Genomic DNA, 21,141 nt, shown 5'->3' with positions numbered 1-21,141 from the left:
GGTGGGAGAGGACGATTATGAGATTTTTTATGATTCTGATTTTTTTTAGCACTGAATGGGCCGTTGTTTGTTGTGTGCTGTGTTTGAAGGCGCTGGAGCCGCCAATAGCCCTGGCCCGTCGTGCTCGTTGCGCAAAAGACCCATCGAAAGGAGAAAAATGCGTGCTCGTGTGTGGTGCGGTGTTTTTCTTCAGGAGAGAAGAGTGCTCGGACTGTGGCGCGATCCTGAACGGGAAGAAAACGGGAGAACCTGGAAGAGGGAAGAACGAACTCTTCTCCAAACCACCATAAATGCGCAATGATGCGTGTACAAACGGTTCCAGCATTCCATTCATCACAACAATCACATCATACTGAGAAAATGGGAGGAAAAGAAGACGACATTTACGTTTGGGCAGCATCCCGGAAGAAGCCCTCTGTGTTTGTCACACTGATGAAGAGATTGACCGGTTGGTCCCGGTGGTGGTTGGTGATGCAAACCGTACGAGAAACTACCCGTTCATGCTTGCGGATTTTATGTCCTTCGTGGAGAGACAGAGAGGTAGCGGAGATGGTGATTAACAGCTTCTGGGATTCGAAGGGGAAGCATTAGAGGAGAGCTGCAGCAGCAGCATGCAACTTTGATCGGCGACCACACCGGGAGAGGATAGATCCGAGCAATGGGACGATTTCGGCTGGAGTGTCGTCGGGGTCGTGCAGATATTCATCAATCAAACAATCTCACACTCTGCTGCTGCAGGACAACTCCCGTCTTTTGTCTCACAGATGCAACGGGCCTCGGGAGGGTCTTTACCGCAAAAGCTACGATTTATTATGCGCACGGCCCATATAATCCTGCGGTCAATCATGAACAGATGCACCCAGCAGCTCCGTGTGTTGGCCCTGGTGAGGGGAAGAGTGTGGCTATGAATGACCCAACGTCGTCTCCTTCGGGGTTGTAAAAACATTTGCATAACCTATCCCATTCGTATAAGACAAAACAAACCGAGAAACAATCCTTAAGCGGACGGTTGTGTCAAGAGAGGAGGATTTTCTGTAGAACAGCAAGAGCACCAGAGGAATAGCCACATGCATTGTTATAGCTCTTGCAACGTAAAACTGTGTACTGTACGTCTTGTGGACACAACTGTGCCCCGAAGGGAGTTACCCTTGTCCCTTGTAGTGCGCTCAATTTAACGGTTTTTGAGCCATTTCATTTCTCTGTTTCCTCGAAGACGTTAATAGTGTTGCGCTTGCGCCTAAGGGCCGATTAATAACTACAACGGATAAACAGAAAGAGAAAGAGAGAGAGAGAGTGGATGGAGAGTAGGTTATTAAGTCTTACAAAATTAAAGTTTTACATCCTTTCGGTTGGGGAAAAGACACTTTCAAATGTGGCCTGACAGGCGCAGACGCGTGGTATGATGTGGCCATCGTTTCACGTTCGACCGTGCACGAAATTTATGCAAGCGTGTGTGGCTCCTGCGAGCACGTGCCCCCAGGGGGAGCCGTCCTTTAGGGTCCTTTTTGGGGAGTATGTTTGTTGCTACGCCACGCGTTGCTCAACTGCTTAAGAAAGCCACGTTCCAGAATAAATTAAAGCAAGCTTTTAGACGGTTAAGCAATAAAGTGTGTCCTTATACCATATGTCTTCCATTCGACGCGTGCGCCTGGAGGGTGTGTGTGTGTGTTTCACTTATCTCATTAAGAGAACAGCAAAAAAAACAACAGTTGGCCTCCCGATAATCCATACACACATTCTGACATTATTTTCCGTAACGAACGCGCTTTTTAATTTCTGTTTCACTTACCTTCTTTGTCTTCTTTTTTTTCGCTTGCAGAACTGGGAGCTGCTGTTGATCAGCAAGCTCGAATGGAACATCAACGCGGTGACAGCGTACGATTACGTCGACCACATTCTGGAGCGCGTCAAATGGGGCTCGGACGATGCCCGGCTGCGCGAACATGCGCACACCCTCATCCACGTCTGCAACACAGGTAAGGCGAAGGTTGAGGCGAAGAAAGGAGCGCAATGTTTTGCGATAGATGATGTCCTTTTTCCCCGATCAACGGTCGGTCACAATCGAAACGCGAGTCTTGTTTCCTCCAAGTGGTTGTGTGCACACACAATTAAGCAATTTCGGCAACAACACGATTGTGGATGTGTGTGTGCGTTAGTGGTGCTTCTCGTTAATTGCCAAACATTCCCTCTTTCGCAACGACAGCGCGTGGTTTTAGGTCGCTCGTTCGTCCGTTTTGTCGTTGCCCTTTTTCCCCCCATTTCTGTTATTAATGATCGCTATAAAATTGCCCTTCCGCTGTTTCTGACCGACCGACCAGGGCAGGGACTCGTCCGTGTATACTGGTGTCTCTCTGGTGATGGAATGTCTGTAAATCTCCCGAGCGATCGACATTAGGTGCTCTCCGAAGGGGACTGTTCACTCTGTGCTTTTTTATTCGGGATTGATTTGTCAAACGTGCGCAACCGACGAAAGGAAGCAAACACATCTCCTCTTCCTCGACATGTGAGAAATGTGTCTTGCCGGTGCCGTCGTGCCATTAAGAATGCGTTCTGAGAGCAAGAGTCCAACCAACAGTGTCCCCTCGCCCAATGGGGTGTGCGAGATACGGAGGTCTCTAATTCGAGGTCATTTTCATAAAATTCTTTTACTACACGTTTATTGCCCTCTCTCACTCGGTTGAAATTTATCTTCAAGACGATGGTTACGCGATCGGGAGCGCTGTGTCCGGGAGGAGGAAGGCGATCGTGATGAAATTTTTGGCGATTGTGGAATCGCAACAATAACAAGGAACGAGCGTGGAGGAAGGGAGCGCATCTTTTGAGGTGATTGGATTTTTGGTTTTATTGCATTTCGGAGCGCGCGCGTTTCGGTATCCTCTGCCGTCTGTGCGCCTCGCCGTTTCCTTCTCGCGGCGACCAAACCCTACTGTGAAGCTCCCGAGGACAATTATTCTTCGATTTCAATGCCAATCGGTGGCATTGCCTTCTCGCGCCGGTACACAGCCCAAGCAAGCGCAAGGCGCCTCCGGGGTAGGAAGGGAATAGAAAGAAGAGAGTTCTCTGGGTGGTGGAGGGGACAGGAGGCAGGATGAGAATATATATTCTTTTGATCGAATCTTGCCTCACGACCACGGCGACGGCGACGACGACGGCGGCGGAATCTTTCTTCTCACCCTGTCTGTGTTTTATATGTGTTTTTCGGTCGGTTTCGGTCTGTTGTTCCCTTTATGTGTGTTCCCCTCGCGCGTCCCGAATTGAATGGTACATTCATTTTCGGGGATATTTAAATTCAAGGTTATCCGCGAGACTGCGAGCGCGAACCCGAGCGCGCGAGAGCCCCGCGGTGTCGAAGCGTGTTGCTTCACGAATCTGAGCCGGCGAGACAACTACGACGACTACTACTACTGCTCTATCGCGCTGCGGTAAAAGGGCTCAACGCGCGCACACTGAATCACACACACACTCCTGGACCATAGCTCGTCACCTCGTTCTCCCAGTCGCAGGCACACTCTCCACTTTTAAAGCAAAGCGGAAACGAACCAGATTCCTGCGCGTTACACCCCGAATCGGGAGGTCGTGTCCCTTCACGGTTACAGCATGGTATGGTGGTTTGCCGCTGTTTTCGTTGTCCTTCTTCCCGACATTTCTCTCCACGGTTTTTGCAAAAATACCCGTGTGGAAGATGATGGCATTGTAGTGTTCGCGAATCCCGGGAAAAAGGGGTTCGATGACAACACAAAACTGAAATAAAATCAGGCAAACCGGAATCGCTAGCATGAGAGCTGTCCAATATATGTGGTGTCTGAAGATAAAGAGAGAGTGAGAGGACGCTACAGAACCAGACAGGATTGCGAACTCTGAAGAACGGAGAGAGGGGTTTTCCAAAGTTAAATGGCCGGATTTGCAAGAAAGACTTCGTTGGTTGGAGAATGCTGCTGGAACAAGAGGACCTTAAGTCCAAGGACCTAACGAGGAGTTGATGTTGAATGCAAAACTTTTGATGATTCTTGTTACTATAGGGGTGTTGTGCTGCTAACTGTCTCAAGAGGAAGTGGCCAGGTATTACAAGTTGTTCCAATCGTTACAACTTCCTACCCAAGACCCCCCGAAGGATAATAAAAACGAGTTCGCGCGCGCACCATCTGCTGCCCGTTATTGTTCAATGCACTCTACAAACTCGTTCGTCCTTTTGCTGTTGCGTCCCTTGTATCCTTTCTTCCCGTCATTCCGATACACTTCGATCGCGCTATAACGAACAGGGAAATAAAACGATCAACTCCCGAGCTCCGAACATCAAACAGCTGCCATCGCTGCTGTCCCGTTTTAAGGTCCGCTACAACACGCACCCAAGGATGACGACCATTTGGTGGTGCTGTGGGTCTCCTTGTTGTGTTGTTTGTGCATCGGAATCTCTCCTGCGCGCCCTAACACCTCTGCTCGCTTTGCACACCGCTGAAATGACCCACGCAGGAAGGAGTTTTCACTTCCCGACACTCTCGTACACAGGTTGTTGCACAGGCAGCAAGAACCTGCTGGTGCCTGTTGCTGCTGGTACCTACTCTACCACACGGCGGTGCGCCCATGCTCATTACACCCTGTTGGCGTGCTTGATCAGGATGTGAGTGTGCTTTTAACCTTTAACCGAATCGGAGGGGGTACCCTGATGGGTGCAAGCGCAGGTGTTGTGTACGCAGCTGGGTCCAGCCGGACGTGTCCTTAATTGACTGGGTCGCTAGTTTTATTTCCTATCGCGACACCTCGATCAGTTCGGAAAATCCGGAAGCCGCGCCGCCACCACCGTCGGTGCAAATGTGTGCTGCGTGTGCAGGTGGAAAAAGGAGAAATTTATGTTAATTTCCGGTTCGCTTTCTAATGAGGGTCCCCTTTTGCGTGTGTGTGCCCCACCACCTCTCTTTCTATCTCAAAACTGTCAACGGCCAATTGTTTGTATGGTCGAATTCCGACAGGCGCGAACTTGGTGTGTAGTCCAAGACACACTCAGATCATGATATTCTACAGGTTTGCTGCTCCAGCAGAAGAAGGAGAGCTATTTTTGAAGAGGGAAATACCTTCCTTCATGTTGTCAACTGTATGTGTGTTGTGTGTATTGTTGTTGGCTTTGTTTTAGCGTTTTAATAGCCTTGCCAGTTTTGAAAGTCAGACGCGCGCGCGCACACTCAAAGTCCGTTCCACCACATGCCACCACCATAAACGGGGGTCGAGAAGAAAGAAAACCTGTGTGTGCAAGAGGAACTTGCCCCGAGGGTCATTTTCCACGTTAGGAAGTGCGAGTTTTTCACCCCCTGCGCGAGTTGTTTTTAAATGCCCGCACCACTTTTTTCTCCCGTGCTGTTGTTATTGGTCGCTCGGGCCAATTAATAATCTGGCAGCAAAATTGGGAGAGGGGGAAGGGGGGGGGGGGGCATACCTTCTTCCTATGGGAACGAAACGGCGCGCCCGAAGTCCTGTTTTAACTTCTGATGTAGACCTCCCAACGAAGGAGATCCAACATTTTATGATAAACGGTACGCGGACTTGCGCGCCTCAGTTCTACGCAAAAGGATATTGCTGCACGTCTGTCTTGCGTTGTGCTGGCTGTTGTTGGGCCGTTGGTAAAAGCGTATCCAACCAGCACAGCCCCGTGTTCTTCATCACCTGCTCGGGAAGAAGTTCAGGAGACCTTATTTTTAGCCTCGAGCAACTCTTCCGGGGTCGATGTTCCGTTGTGGTGTGTGTAGCAAACTAAAACAGAGAACCAACCTTTCCACCAACGGTCTGATCTTATCGATTCGAGGAAGTTAAATATCAAGCTGTTATGGAAGAGATATCTCTCCAGTATGTGTGGCGGTAGAGAATCTCCCCCGTTTCAATGTTTGCACTGTTTGCCGCACGATATCAGACACGACAAGGGGAAGAATCGGATTAGTACCTATAGAGCTACACAAGACCTGGATGTCTTGCATCTGCCATCTGCCCCGCTTTAGGCTGAAGAGTGCGATAATTCCTTGTAGGAGGCACAACAAGGGGTTGACATTATAAGCAGACACCGGTTGCGTTGTGATTCCTTCGACCGGGGCCGAGTGATCAACACCAACCTCCAGAATGACGACGTGTTTAGTATGCATTCCACAAAACATACGCAAACATTCAAGCCGAGACAGTGTCAAAATTGTGTATGAAAGAAGGTTGTCATCTACCTCTCTGCCAGCTGCTGCTGCTAACGTCGCTCTGTCCGATTTGATGGGAATGTGTGAGCCATTCAGTCCCAGGAGATATCCCCCAGATATCTCGTCTTACCTTGCGACTGCAACCGGTTTTATTCGTCTGTTTGACTAAATTTAACCATTTTTGCAACTCATGCAATTGTTGTTGGGTTGTGTGCACGCACTGATGATAATGATACTGGCACAATGTCTTTCTGGGCAAGAGTATGAAGGCATCATTGCAAGATTAAACAAGAACCTCCTCTCCCTGGACATTGCCGGTAAAGCACACTCGCTGATCCTCTGTGGGGGGGGGAGGGGGGGGGGGTTGGTTCCTGTCACACATTGTTCGCTGGATTTCTCCCGCCAGCTAATGAATAAGATAGCCTCGAGAGAAGGAGTCGTCATTTACATTTTGAGCGGTGAGTTACTGTGACCGTTTGCGCGCTTGCAACATTGTATGGCAAACGGGCCGTTTCATTTAAAGGTTTCCTGAGGTGTGTGACACTGTCTTATGGATCGCTTCTCCCTCTTCCTCTCTCCCTACACACACACACTAGACCTGTTTCCGTCCCCATCGTCGTCATGTATCAGATCAAGTTTGTACCTTTTTGTCCAATTTCCCACCGAGGTTTTGAGATATTCGGGACCCTACTCTTGAACGCACGGTGCGATAAGGTAGGTTCCCTGTGCATGTCCTGTGAAGAGATATGCACTGTTTGCGGAAGGGAAAACTCGTTCCTCCTCCTGTTTGTCTGTGGTATCCGCTCCTGGAACACACCGCGGCCCGTGTGTCTCCCGCCTCGAGGATGCCCCGAACGCGCGTCATCCTCTAAAAAGGGACCGTGAAGAGGAACCACTTTCTTCTCGGAAACAAACGGAACTTTACAAAGCCGCAACAACGTGTTTTTGTTTTGGCAACGGTTTCCTTGGGAAACTGTTGCCCCGATTAAACTGGAAGAAATTTATCACCCTTTTTTTTGTTGGTTTGGGACGGGGTTTTGGGTTGGTGGGACACCGCATGATCAATAAATTAATTACTAGTACTCCTTTTGCTGCTCTGATGCTGCTGTAACGCAACGCAAGAGCACTCTGTGTAACGGCGGCAAGTCTTGTTTTGGGTTATAAAATTCCTTACCACTTACCCTTTTTATGAGCACACGGGGGGAGATGTGTACAACATTCCTGTACTTGCCAGGAACCAGAACCGGCAGAAAGAAGAAGGGCCCCGTTAGGGAATGTGGCCAAGAAAATAGGTAGGTTTTGTCAATTAATAAATCCTGACCGGTAGACGATAAATCAAGGGACCTATTTTTGTTCGTCCTGTGAAAACCCCTCGTGGAATACGGTTGCAATGAACGTATGGAATCAATAAAAAATAGCAAAAGCACGAAAGCCAAGGGACAACACCGGTGCGTGCAATATTAGAAAGGAGAAAATTAATTAAAAGCACGACGGGGAAGGGAATCACAACGCGCGCCACTCAATCATTTCTCCAGCGACGTCGAAGAGAGCGTATCTTCGATGGGTTCTTAATACTGTTCAGTCACATGCTGTGATCGCTAAAAAAAGCGAGATCTTAGAAAGATCCTTTTTAACGAAGGATTTGTCACATTTTTTTGGCAACAAATTTTGCACCCAAAGCTGCACCAAGAGTAGTTCCTTCCCCATATTAAATAACACTGTCCGTCTCCGGTTTCATCGTTTTTGCTGCAGAAAAAGTCTTTCTCCCTTCAAGAAGGTAACGCATGTTCGAAGGGGAACTCTCTCTCTCTCTGTAGACCCCTTCTAACGACGATAGAAAACACATTTTCTCCAAATAATGGCACAATGATAATGATAATCCAAATCAAAATCAATTGCTACCGAACATTTTGGGCACAAAGAAAGCAGCAGCAGCGCAGAGCACACACACGCGCTAGCGTCGTTGACTCCGTGGCAGGATTTTTGGTGGCCGTTATTTTGAATCTTCTCTTACAAAGGGAATGGAAGGAGAGGGGATCAAGGGAGATGTGGCATTGTGAAGGAATTTAATAGAAGAAAAAAACTGTAGAAACTTTCGCTTTACGATTCGTATTTTTTGCTCGTTTGTCGTCGGGTAAAGGAAAGGCGATCCCTTTTCTAGTGAAGGAATAAAAAATAAAGGATAATAAACCAAAAAAATGAACGGATGAAGTTTAAATCACTCTTGAGAAGTTTTTCAATATCGAATAGATTACGGGGAGAAATGGATTTTTTTAATCTTGTGTGACATTGATGCCTTGTTTCTCCTTTTGTGTGCTATGTTTGTGTTCATGTCTAGAAATTAAACAAGAAAAAAATATTAAATCTTTATAACAATCACACCTGGCCAATTCCTCTTCCGCTTAGAAGACGCAAAGACGGTTGTTACTGCCCTTGTTGTGGTACGCGAGAAGAAGGGGTCTATCGTGCTTGAAGGATGCATTTTTTGCGTTATAACATACTCTTAGACCGAGGCACGATATTGTCGAGTGCAACGAGATATCCTTCTTAATTATTTCCGATTTAAAATCACGTCTCGGTGTCGCGCGAGGTCTTGCGCCTGCTGCTGTTGCTGCTGCCCTCCTTTTTTCTGGGTCTGGGACTAGTCTGCCCCTTTCGTTCCCTTTCTCCTCCTTGACGGTGCGTCGTACCTTCTCGCCGCGGCAGTTTGATGCCGTGTCGTAGTCGTCGTTTTACTTTTTTTTCTTTCACTTTGAATTCTTTTCCCGTTTTTTTTTTTCGTCAACAACAAGGATCGAATGACGATCGACGGTGTGGTGTATTGCACAATGGGCTAATTTTGTGCAGCTTGCATTTAAACACGCGCGCGCCTGCGCTCGCGCAATACCACATTTGTATGAGCTCCCTGAGACAAAACAACACGGGCTTTTGGCATGATGTTTAATGCAGTTGTGCGCGCAGCACCACCTTTTGTCTGTCGCGAACGGGGGAAAAAAATGCTGCCAGGCGGCGGAAGGTCATTTTCACCTTCCTCCGGCACCATAACCCCACCCCGGGGTAGTTCATTGAGAGCAATTACAATTACACAGTGTGTACATCCCTTTAAACGGTTTCCCTTGCCTCGTTTGCGCGCCTCCACCATATCGATTTCGATCGATTCCTAGCTAAATGCATTCACGCGCGCCGCCACCGCTTTCCACCAGCTCAGCCGCCCATCAAATCGATTGATCGGGAGACAACCGTGTGGCTCTTTAAGAAATGCCGTAAGGAAAAACGCGTCGTCCTCCTGTCTCTCTCTCTCTCCCTCCCGTTTCTTGACCGCCTTGAAATAACATAAAACACAGTGAGCACGTGCCTCTCTTCTCAAACGGACATTAAAAAGGCCCCACGACGTTCTTGTTGTTTTGTGTGTGTGTAACCAAAAGAAGGGGTTCGCTGTCTGTCGTGTCTCCGCTGGCAGCACTTATGAGGCATTTCATCATTCGGGTGGGACATCACGTCCTCCACGTGCACACACAAGCGCAGGTTCCGCTGCTGAGTTTTACACGTTTTCGTTCCACCGGTAGGTTTTCAATTTCGGTTGATATATGCACATAAATAATTAAAACCACTACCAGAAGAGGGCCCCAAAAGGCTGGCGATGAGAGATGTGGTGTATGCTTTTAAAATGCTGGTGCGTTGTTGTCCGACCATGGTCAAGAAAACAGATACGCGTAGGAAAATTCCCTTTTTCGGACGGGCAGGCAGCAATGCTGTTGACCGTCATAGGTTTCCTTTCGCCCTTTTTGCTGGTTGGTTTTTCTTCACTGTTCCCATTTCTCAAGTAAGCTCTGGGCTCTGGGTTTTAGTGGTCCTCCAGAGAGGGAGGGACGAGGAGGTAGCATCAGTGGTGATGAATTGGCCTTTTAAACTGGTTGAGGTATCGATTGTCTATTTTTTGCAATTGTTATTAATTAGTTTAAAGGGAAATCAAGATCGTTCTCTCCTCCACGGTGGAACGCGAGGACGACTTCATTTTGCAGTTGGTTGCCTCGTCCAAACACAAGATTTTCCAGATTTTGTTTACAGTAAAACTCGAATCCTTCTTGTGCATCGTTATTCTTGCTCTGTGTGTGTGGATGTTGCAACCCAAGCCCAAGTCTTCTCTGCTCGAGTGATGGTTGCTGCTGTCGGTGGGATGGGTACACTTGTTTAGCAATCGTTCGCATTTGCTTTCCTTTTATTCCATTTTCCTCCGGGCCGAGAAACAGGGTCCTCAGCAAGAGCCTTGAAGTAATAAGCGAGAAAAGAGTCGCCCGTCTCGGACGAACAACGCATATTGGTGGTGGGCAAAGAGAAATATCGGTACAAACGGACAAGAATTGAACCTGACCGATCGGGCATCTCTTCTGTTGTGCGTGTTGTTATGTCTGGTTGCATATGCTGCCCAAGTCCTTCTCTTCTCCTGTGTGCCTGCGCAGTTCCTGGAAGGAGGAACACACACTCCGCTCTGCTTTCTCACCGACAACTCGATTTCGATCTTTTGCGTTTTGCCCTGGAAGATCGTTGCGCGTGTTGGGTAAGAGTAAACGAGGACGAAAATAAGGCAACGGTTTTCCCATGAATTCTGACATGGTATGCAGTACTCCTCCTCTAGAAGCATGCGTAAATCAATTAAAACTGCCCTTAAGCGCTTCCACAGGAGTCTGATCAGACATTTTCTGTCCCATTTTCTTGCTCTCGCATATGCTAATAAGAGGGTGCGTGTGTTGCGATTTTCAAATAGAGTGTTGAGGGCACGCAGGCTAATCAATACATGCGTCCCGTGGCGGATTGGCTTCTCTCAAGGGTATGGGGTTTGGAAAGCTGTCATTCCCTACTCAAAACGCACCAGGCTTAAAAGATATGTCAGAGGGGCTAGTTTACGATAGGCAAATTCATTCCACTTAACCCTTTTTTCTGTGTGCTGCTAATATTCGCATCGATCATCCCTTAAAATCTACAACGTGTGCGTTTCCCTTCCGTGCGCTCTCAAGCGTGTGTGTGTGTGTGTCGAATTGGCCCGAGGGCCAATATTTACAAATATTATAATTTTGACGCTCCGCTACTAATCGAACCTTCTAGCAGAGGCCAACATCAGGGGACAGAAGACGGAAAGCACTCGGTGTAGATGTAGATTTATTACGATCACCGCCAGTGTACCCTTTTGCTTTAATGCTCTGCTACTCTACTACCTGTTAGGTGGGATTTTGGCGGATGGATCAATCGAGTCTCTCTCTCTGTGCCGGGCCCGTTGTCGTTGAGACCTTGCTGTCTCGAGGTCTCCGTAGCACACACACACACACGACTGGTTGTAAAACGGCTAGAGAGTCGGTTTTCGTTTCTAACGTTCAGCTCATTACATTAGGTGGGCCACTCTTCTGCGCGGTGACCGGTAAAGATAGACAGACAGAGACGAGAGACAGAAAGACTCACACGCGCGTTAACCTTCAAAGAAGACGGGCTCCAGACACACGGCGCGCTCTCGTGTGCCTGTGCAAAGGCCCTCTCCGAATTGCTGGTGGTAGACGACTACGGCGTTGAAGCAACCTTGGGTTTTAACCGGTACATTGCTCCCCCTCCCTCCTCCTCTACCCCTTTCCCATTCGTTCGATGTGCGAAAAAAGGGGTTAAAATAGATTTACGGCCCATCGTTTGCTCCCTCTCTCGCTCGCTCTTGTTAGGTCTTTTATAATAGGATAGAGTGATTATGTTTTAGGACCTCCAAACCGTCGTCCCAAAATAACAAGAACTGCCCGAGCGCGGTATTCCAATACCCAAAAGCGTTTGATGTGTGTTACGTGTGGTAGGGTACACTACCACATCTTGGCAAAAGGAATCCGTGGTGCGTGTGTGGCGCACATCTTCAAGCCTACTTCCTCGAGCACAGTTTAGAGCTCTCTCCCTCTCTATCGGACGATGCAAAATTATATATGCGCAAAAATCTTGCTTTATTTTTCACACACAAACTATAAAACGGTATTCCTCCTCTGGGGTCCCTCGACGTTGTACACGGCAGACGAGGAGGAGGAGAAGGCGATGGTGTGTGGTTGTGCGAGAAGGTTGTTAGCTTCACGGCGCGCGTTCCTTTAAGCACGCTAAAAGAGAGCCCAGAAAACTAACCTTTGCTGAATCCTTTTTTTTTTTCATTTTCTTCGGCATCTTTTGTCGTGTTTGTGTGTGTGTGTCGCGCCCTGAGGTGGGTCCGAAACCCGGTCTTAAAAAGGATCCGCAAGAAGCAAGAAGTGAAAACTTGAAATTTCTGCAACCAACCCAGCCAGTCAGCCTCTTTCTCTCTGTCTCTCTTTACTGCCGCTTTTCTTGCACGGAAACCGTTGCTGCTCTGCCACAGAGCATTCAAGAAGAGCCGATTGCAGAACTCTGTGTGTACATTTGCTTTTGCTGTGTGTACATGCAGTAGTGTGTTGCGGTGCGTCTCGTTTTGCTTAGCTTTTCCACAGCTCTGCTCCGTTGCTGCTGTTTGGAACAAAGACAGGAAACGGATCGAATCCGTGCAATTCGAAACGGTTTCCCGTTTTGAAAATGGGTATATCCTTCCCTTCTTCTTCTCAAGAACTACTCCCGTCTCCAGAAACGGCGGCGGCATTGCACAGAAGTGTAAGCATCGCCGCATGTGTTTGACGGTGTTTTGATAAATTCGATTCTTTCAACGAAATTATTGCTGCCGCCGCTACCTTTATATCGTTTGAATTCGTTTCGCAAGACGCGGGAGAAGATTATTATCTGTTTTCCTGCTCCAGCGCGCTTTTGTTTGCGATCGATCGTTTTCTGCAGATCGATAAAAATTCCAATACACCATGATCTTTCCCTTTCTTTTTCTCGCTCGAAGATGGGGTGGTGTATTGTACAATCGTGATAATTTATTTTGCACGATCATAATCTGCAGCTGGCTCTCGTGGATGATGATGGGGTGGAGATCGACAATAAAGAGAGAGAGAGAGAGCGCCCGGGAGAAGAAAAGCCTCCTAATGAAACATTTCATGATTTAATCCCGGGTTCGTCGTCTGTCCTTTCCTTGAGGCTAGGAAATAATGTTCGTTTACATTTTCAAACGCATTGCAAAACGTCGTGCTGTGTGTGTGTGTGGGGTGTATTATTACGAAATCCTGGGGTACGGGTACTGTGTATGCCTTCTAGGAGGACTTTAATTCCGGCACACCAACAATCGGGGGCTGTAAAGAAATTCCTAAGGACCCGATCGTTTCCTTCAATTGCGATTGCGCGACCACCGGGGACAGCGGCAGATGTTGTTGCAATGGTAAATTAAATAAAAGCCATCCCTCCTGCTATTGCCGTTGCATTCCCTCGTTTCTATCCTCGAAATGCAGAAGAAATAAATAATAATCGTAATCAAAATGCGGCGTATCGCGGGAGGAAAAATGTATATTTTAGTGAAGGGGAGACGGAAAAAGCGTTTCATTTCTTCAAGAAAAGAAACACCTTGACACCACCGATCGTTTTCTACAATTTTGTTTAATGCATGATAAGGACTCCTCCTAAGGTCCAGGTGGAAATGACGCAAATGCTTAGAGAGAGAGAGGTAAAGAGAGGGTGCGTCGTCACCTTTGTCCTTTTTTTGTTACCTTCGCCCAGTAACAAATGGCGCAATAAAGAAAAAGGAGCAGGAAAGGAGGAGGCAAGGATCACCACCGCCAACCGACCGTAGCCACCACCACCACCACCACCACCATTCGATTCGCCTTTACCTTGCCACGGAGGGAGGGAGTTGTGCACATTTTCTTAGAGTGTGTGCTGCAGCAGCAAGCGTGTGTTTTCGTCCCTTCGCGTGCAATAGCGCGTCACCACGCTATAGAAGATTGTCGTCCTGCGATTGAAATTGTAGCGATCGTTGATTATATTCCTGGCAGAGGGACGCCGCAAACCCAAACGACAAACATACACACCAGGTGTTGAAGACGTTACATCGCGTCGTCTCTAATAAAAAGCTATCGGAGTGGAAAAATAAAGGCGGCCGGGCCGGGTCCCGGGGGAGAATATGATATAGCGACATTTGCTCTGTGAGTGCGTGCGGCGTCTTACACAGGGGGCCAGGTCTCTAGGATCGCCTTCTTGTGTCCTGCTTTTGCGATGGCGTGTCACCCGTCGTCGTCGTCGTCATGTGCTGTGTGCACACACCCGTCGTCATCCCCCAGGGCCATCTGTGCAGCAACGAATGGTGATCATCGTTTGATCAATCGGGTTTGATAACCGCTCTTTTGTCATTCTCATTTTTTTGTGTAAATGTGTAATGTTACTTCCGTTATGTGCTGCTCGGAGAAAAAGAAGAGGGGTCCACACAGGAAGATGGATGTGTGCTACTTTTCTTCCGGTTAAAGGTAGTAATGACTACCTTCTGTTTTCTGCTTGGGTGTACATGGCGACACAGACGGTCCCAGCAACAGCAGCAACCGCCACACACTCTATTTTTTCACTGTTGCTCTGTCAATGACACTTATTGGGTAGGGGTTTTTTCATGTGTCTTCGGTAATGACAATTTTAACTCAAACTGAACCAACACTTACTGCTTGAAGCGTAATGGCCGCACAGTTTTAGGGGCCCCCTTCGCTTGAAAGATAGTAATTACATTTGGCTGTAAACGTTCAGCACTCAATTCCCCGGCAAAGAATTCGATCACTGAAAAAAGCATAAAATGGATATGCTTTCGCGCAGTAATGAAGTGAAGACGGTAGACCTTCCCCGTCCAATTAAAAGGCGCCAAAATCACCCCGGTGCGATGGAGTCGTGTCTTGTCTTGGCTGCATTTTTTTTTTCAAAGTCTGATGCATTTTGCGAACAACATCCCCCGAAGGCAAAGTGTGCTCCAAATTATGCAAAAGCCCCCCGCCGAAAACGAAGCCGCCTTTTACTTTAAACACCCCAAAGAACCCAAAATTGCTTTGGGGGGGAACTGTGTTAATGCTGGAGCGCTTCATGATTTCGTTTAAGGTGTTGTGGCTCTCTCTCTCTCTCTCTCTCTCTCTCTCTCTCTCTCTCTCTCTCTCTTTAAAGCCAATTTATGTTTGCTACAAACAGGAGGATCCGGAGAGCCTTCATCTACTGTTTAAGATAATAACTCTAAGGCGCACACACTCTTCGTTATGTCGTTCGTTTCTTCAGCGATGAGCCGTTTTTTGCCTAACCATTTCCTTCCGTTTCAGAACACGAGAAGGCAGGGAGCAGAGCAGCAGTGGGTTACAATCGCGGGCTAATCGAGTATAACATACCCAAAAAAAAGATATCCGTAAATGAGGGGCAGGTGGTGCGTTTGGCTCTCGGTTGCAACACACCGGTGCGCAGGTGAACGCGATGATTGAGCATCTTTCCTAAAGGATATGTATAAAGAGAAGCGCCTCCTCTCTACGTTGTCGATCGTTCGCTGGTGCATCGATCGGTCGAAAGCAGAAGAGGAGGGAGACAAGGTGGTTGTGATAATGGGTGGGTACTGCTGTGGATGCAGGTATAGTAGAAGGGGGGGGGGGGAACTCCGATGCCAAAACAAAACGGAAAACACTTAAATTATGCTGCAGAAGTGTAGAGAAAGAGGCTTCGGATGGTGGGATGTGTTGTGTGCCTGATGACGCTGGCGACAGGTGCCTTGCGTGTGAGTGATGAACAGAGCAGCGCGCAGGGTAAAACATAAACGACGGACGGGGCCTGCACTGGACAGACAAAACAAAAATATGTTTCCCGTATGCTGCATCTTACCCCATACCTTCCCATCCGTTGTTTTGATCCTCGCTCGCTCACCCAAATGCAGCAGGAGACGAAGAGAATATCCTTGATCGCGCGTATTCGAAAGCCACAACGCAAGGTGCTACCTCGTTTCTTCGTGTTTACGGGCCGAGAAAGCTGTGCTGCGGCGGGTCCATGCGCTATTTTTTAATGCAGCCATCGTCTTTCTGCGCTGCACGCCAGGATGTGTAGAGAGGGAGAAGCCCCGAAGGATGTCGGTTGTTTGTAAACAAAGCTTGGTAGACGCGACCAGCAGCAGCAGCAGCAGGAACAATGAAGTGTGTGTGCGTGCTTTCGGGGTTTTGTGCTGCAAAATAACAACGCGCCAATTTGTGCGGGGATGGACAGAAGAAGAAAAAACCCGCAGCATATTGCAAAAAAATGAAGGAGGACATTTAAACGCGAAACGTGCGCTTTTAAGCACAAAGGAATTAAAACGAGGGGGTACCACCACAATAACACAACACACCACCTGGCTCTCGCGCTCGCCAAAGGAAAGCTGCAAGATGTTGGTGGGGCCTTTATTTTGCACCTTTAGAGTGGGCAGCTGGCGTACGCGCGCGATAGTAGACAAGTTTCTCCATCGAACGTCATCTGTCCATGTCCCCCATCACTGCCGGCAGTCGACGACCGGATATCTTTTAAATGCCCCTTCAGCGTCATGCCAGATTCGGGGGTTTGTTATGTGTTGTTTTGCAATACAGCACTCTTCGACGCTTCGGGAAGAGTGCAACGCCGCAGTGCAACACAGTTGTGTTATCATCGTTTCTCTCGACTCGTGTGTTGTATTCCAAGTGCATTCCTGTACATACGCGGATAAGATAGTATAACATAGAACGAGAGAGAGAGCGCGAGGAAGGAGGTAGATGTAGAGGGAGTAAGCTCATACACTCACACACACGACGTTGCAAGCAAATCCGATTCGACGAAATCGTTGGAGAATTTTGCACTTTTTGTTGCGCTGGCCTGGAAGTATGAGAGAGGACGCGGGACCGCCGCGTACACGATGGCGTAATTAGACTCAGTTTTTTTGCTTGTTTTCATTGCACACTGAGGGGGGAAGAATAGCCACCACCGCCGCCTACGTAATCCGATATACTTCCGCCCCGAAGGAAACGACGATAGTCGTCGCCGTCGTCATCATCGTCGCTGGGTTAAACCCCTTTTCTTGAGCAACTGCTGACCGGTGCACATGTGAAATATGTAACATTCTTTCGCGCGCACCGCGATTGAGTAAAAGAATATTCATTTCTTTTGCTTTTGCTGCTCCTCTCCCTCGCATGTCTCCCGTGTACGGGGAAGGGTCTGTCTGTGCTGTAAAATGATTCCTTTTGCTGTTGTGGAGGAATTTGTGTTTTGTTTAAATTTCCATGCACAATACTCTACCGCTTGCTTGCTGGCCTCTGGCAGGCAGGGCTGCATTCCAATTTGATGGCGGTGGTGATGGTGGTGGTGGTGGTGGCGATGATGGCAACGGCGCATGTAATTTGCTGCGCCTCATTGCCGGGGGAATTTTATTGGGTGTTGATTTTTGCCGTCTTTGTGTTTGGTTTCCCCTTTTTGTGTGTTGCAATTAGGGGTTTTTTTCGGTGGTTTCATGATCCTGTGTGTGCGCGCGCGCGCTGACGCCAAACAAACAACTTCAATGCAAGGGAAGGCACGGTTTGCAGGACAAGCAGCGTGTGCGAGAAGGATATGTTAGGGAGATATCATAAAAAGGAATAAAAACTCCGGAAAGCAAGAGGAGAACAGTGTGTGTGCTGTGCAATAAGCGTTGCAATCCGAGAAAAGATTGTAAATGCCGCGCTTCAAAGAAGCTTTCAAACGTTTGCTGCGTCTCCTGTGCCACAATAAAATCGGCTCGCTTTTTGTGATCTGCGCCGGAATCTGAAACCCAAAATGAGCAAAGCAATGTTTAATTTTGCGTTGCAAAGCCTTCGGTTAACAACTACTGCGTGTGTATGTGCCACACAGGATCAACTCAGTTGGTGGAGCGAAGAAAAGGGCGAACAAAAGGGGGAGGAAACCCGAACGGTGCAAGAATGACCCAGGATTTTATAAACTTCCCATCCTCTAACTGGTTATGTTGTTGCATTAAGGATTTGCTCGTCGTTAGGGAAGGTTTATGATCCTCGCTACGAACGACGAGCCCGCAATAAATCGCCGGCAAATAAACAATTGCCGCAAATGAACGAACCCCCCAAAAAACCGTACCAAAATGTGTTCGGAAAAGTGCGTTGTTTTCGGCTGTGTGCTGTTGTGCACTCGTTTCGATTGATTATTTTTATTTACCCATTAAATTATGGGTGCAATTGTGTGTTTATGCGTGATATTTTAGCATGCGTTTTGTTGAGGCGGCCTTTATGCGTACGATCCGGTGATATTATGATGCACCGGATGCTGCTGCGCAGTGTTAATTTTGGTCTAGCGTTTAAAATTTTCCAACATTTGCTTTGGGAGTGTTTTGTTCCACTCACACACGTGTGCGTTATTGGTGCTTTTCTACGAAGGACGAGAGTGAGGTAGAGATGCGCATGAAAAAGAGAGGAGCTGCTTCGACGAGTGCAATTCAAACAAATACAAATCTTTTTGCTCTGTATATACAGTTTACGGGCGAAGGATGGGAAAAAAGAACTTCATCCTGCAGCCAAAACAAAGTGCGGCTCTCGCACTAGCTTCGTAAAGCGAAAAGGTCTATTTATTGTCTTTGTAGAACGATCCTTTCCGTTTGCCTACGTGTGTGTGTGTTTTGGTGTGGAGTGTTTTTTGCTCGTCTCTGCAGCAAAACGACGAACCGAAGCTTGCTTGCAGAAAGCCTGCCGAGAAATTTGAGCAGAAGAAAAACAACCCGAAATATCCTGCAAAACCTAACCATATCCCCCTGCTTTCAAGAGAGCAGAGAAGGTACGAGCGAAATGAAATCGAAGAACAACATCATCTTGGTTTGGTGTGTGTGTAGTGTGGTGTTGTGCCGCTGCATCTCCTTTCGGTTGACGGCAGAGATAATGTAAGATGGATGGTCACGGTTGCATGGTGCGCTTAAGGATTGCACAGAAAACATTCCCGCAAAGATTTGATGGTTCATCCAGCAGCAGCAGAACTATTCCCGAGGTGCATCTTCGTTTTCGTTCTCATCTTCGTTTTCGTTTGCTTTCACTGCGTCGTCGTCTACCTGAGTAAGGAGGCGATTTCTCGGATACAGGGCGCAGCGGTGAAAAGAGCTTTTAGTAGAAAAGAGGCACAAAATATGATTGTATCGATGTTGTGACCCATTAACCATTGGCAAAATCTCACCATTATTGTGTTCTTCCCATAGCTCCATGGCTTTATCCCAAACTTCCTGTGTTACATTTACCTGCGAGATTGTTACTACATCATCATTTTGTACGATTGTCACTAACGCGTGTATTTGCTTCTCCTTCTCTCCCTCTCTGCTCATTCACACAGAAACCATCTTCATGCAAGTGGAACCATCGCTGCTGGCCGTTTCCTGCATCGCGTCGGCCACCCGCGGCCTGAACGTATCGACCAAGCTCGCCGTCGGCTACGACCTCTGCCGGCTGACGATGCACGAACTGGAGAAGATCGACCTGATCGTGAAGATCATCGAGGACATTGTGGCGCGCGAGATTGCGGACAAGCAGTGCCAGCAGCAGCAGGTCGCCCAGCAGCAGGCACAGCTCGCCGCTGCCGGCAGCAGCTGTAAGGAGCAGTACCAGCAGGCTCCCCAGAAGCTGGCCAGCGCCAGCAACAGTACCGGCGGGGCACCCCAGCAACAGCAACCGGAAACGCCCACGGACGTACAGTTCATCTACTTCTAAACTCTTTCGGGTGAGAGAGAGAGTGTGTGTGTCTTTCGGAGGGAAAGGAGATGAAGATGATGCTCCTTGTAATACACATCGTAAGCACAAATGCAATATCTCTTCAATCACTTCTTCGTGCGCATACATATACAGAGCAACAACCCCCCGGCGCGCCACACACTGCAAAGAAGAAGCGCGTTTCCTTTTTTGGCGAGAATCGAACATCGGAACATCGTGCTGTCGTCGTCGTTGCGGATGAGTATGATTTTAATGGAGCCATAACAAATCTAACCTCCTTTTCCATACAATGGACTGGTGGACGGATCGCTTTTTAGCAAGGGTGTGTGCAGCAGCAGGGTTCATAGAGTAGCAACGAGCTAGAAAGAGTGAAGCGGGAAGGAAGCGAGTGGTGTTAGGCATTTAGAGCGCGGCGATGAAGTTGACCAAAAATATCGAAGGATTTCACAGAAAACGCAGAAAACAAACAGAAAAAATAGGCATGCATACATATAAATGTGGCATTTGTATAGAGGCAGCAACGCACACACACACTGTGCTGCTACGTGCTGATATGGGTAGTCGATAAGCTTTATCCCATTCTCCAATCAACCTCAGCCTCCATCCCCTTTTTGAGAGACTGACCTTCTTTCCACGCGGACATGTTCACTAGTTATATAGGATTTGGAGAAGAGGGAGAGGGCCCCCACTCTGTTGTTGGCCTAGTTTCTTCTTCTTATTTTTTTTTTGTAAATATTAGTATAAATAGTTAAGAACTTCCACCACCTTTACACACACAATCCCCCAATCCCTCGCCGCGTCCCCCATTCTTCATATCATCTTCTTCCTTTTGCCGCGCGATCTTGTTTTCCCTTAGCGCCGGTGTTAGTGTGTGGGCTCTCGCCTCATATGCGTCGTGCGCGCTATATTTTTTAATCAGTTCTTATTGATACCGAGTTACAAGAATTCTTATACACCATTTTTTTTTCGCGTTTGTTTGCTCTGTTCGATTCTATTGAAGCTGTTGAAAATTGAAAAAAGGAAAACAAAAACGAAGAGAAAACCCATGCAAACGTTTTCACACATGTTTTTTGTGTTACTATGTATATGAATCGTCAACCAACACCGCTCCGTTATCGTTTTTCAATAGGTTTTTTTTTGTTGTACATACCTACTACCTTCTCCGCGCGTTGGCGAGCCACTCACGAGCGGCGTGCGTGTGCGCGCGCGCGGGTTCCGCTCCCAAGAACTGCGCCGCGCTCATGATATCACGATAACGCGGGCGCGACAATGTACAACACATATGTTTGTTTGCGACAAAGTGCGAAAGAGAGGGAGAGAGAGAGAGAGAAATAAGACAGCACAAGTGAGGAAAGGAAAGGCCCTTGGTGTGGGGAGAAAGT

The 21,141-nt window shown here is 47.9% G+C and overlaps 1 protein-coding gene across 2 annotated transcripts in view; it reads left to right on the top strand.

Annotated features, from left to right (window-relative positions):
* Positions 1–20,885, top strand: part of LOC120955026 (G1/S-specific cyclin-D2) — a 37,360-nt gene extending 16,475 nt beyond the window's left edge. For both annotated transcript variants that reach the window (XM_040375483.2, XM_040375485.2), the window contains exons 4-5: positions 1,820–1,976; positions 19,386–20,885. In XM_040375483.2, the coding sequence (XP_040231417.1) occupies positions 1,820–1,976; positions 19,386–19,759 (531 nt within the window). In that variant the 3' untranslated portion in view covers positions 19,760–20,885. The remainder of the gene's footprint in view (positions 1–1,819; positions 1,977–19,385) is intronic.
* Positions 20,886–21,141: the final 256 nt, after the last annotated feature.

This window comes from Anopheles coluzzii, chromosome 3 (assembly GCF_943734685.1).
Source record: "Anopheles coluzzii chromosome 3, AcolN3, whole genome shotgun sequence".
Classification (NCBI taxonomy): Eukaryota; Metazoa; Arthropoda; class Insecta; order Diptera; family Culicidae; genus Anopheles; species Anopheles coluzzii.
This window is presented reverse-complemented; position numbering and strand designations above follow the sequence as displayed.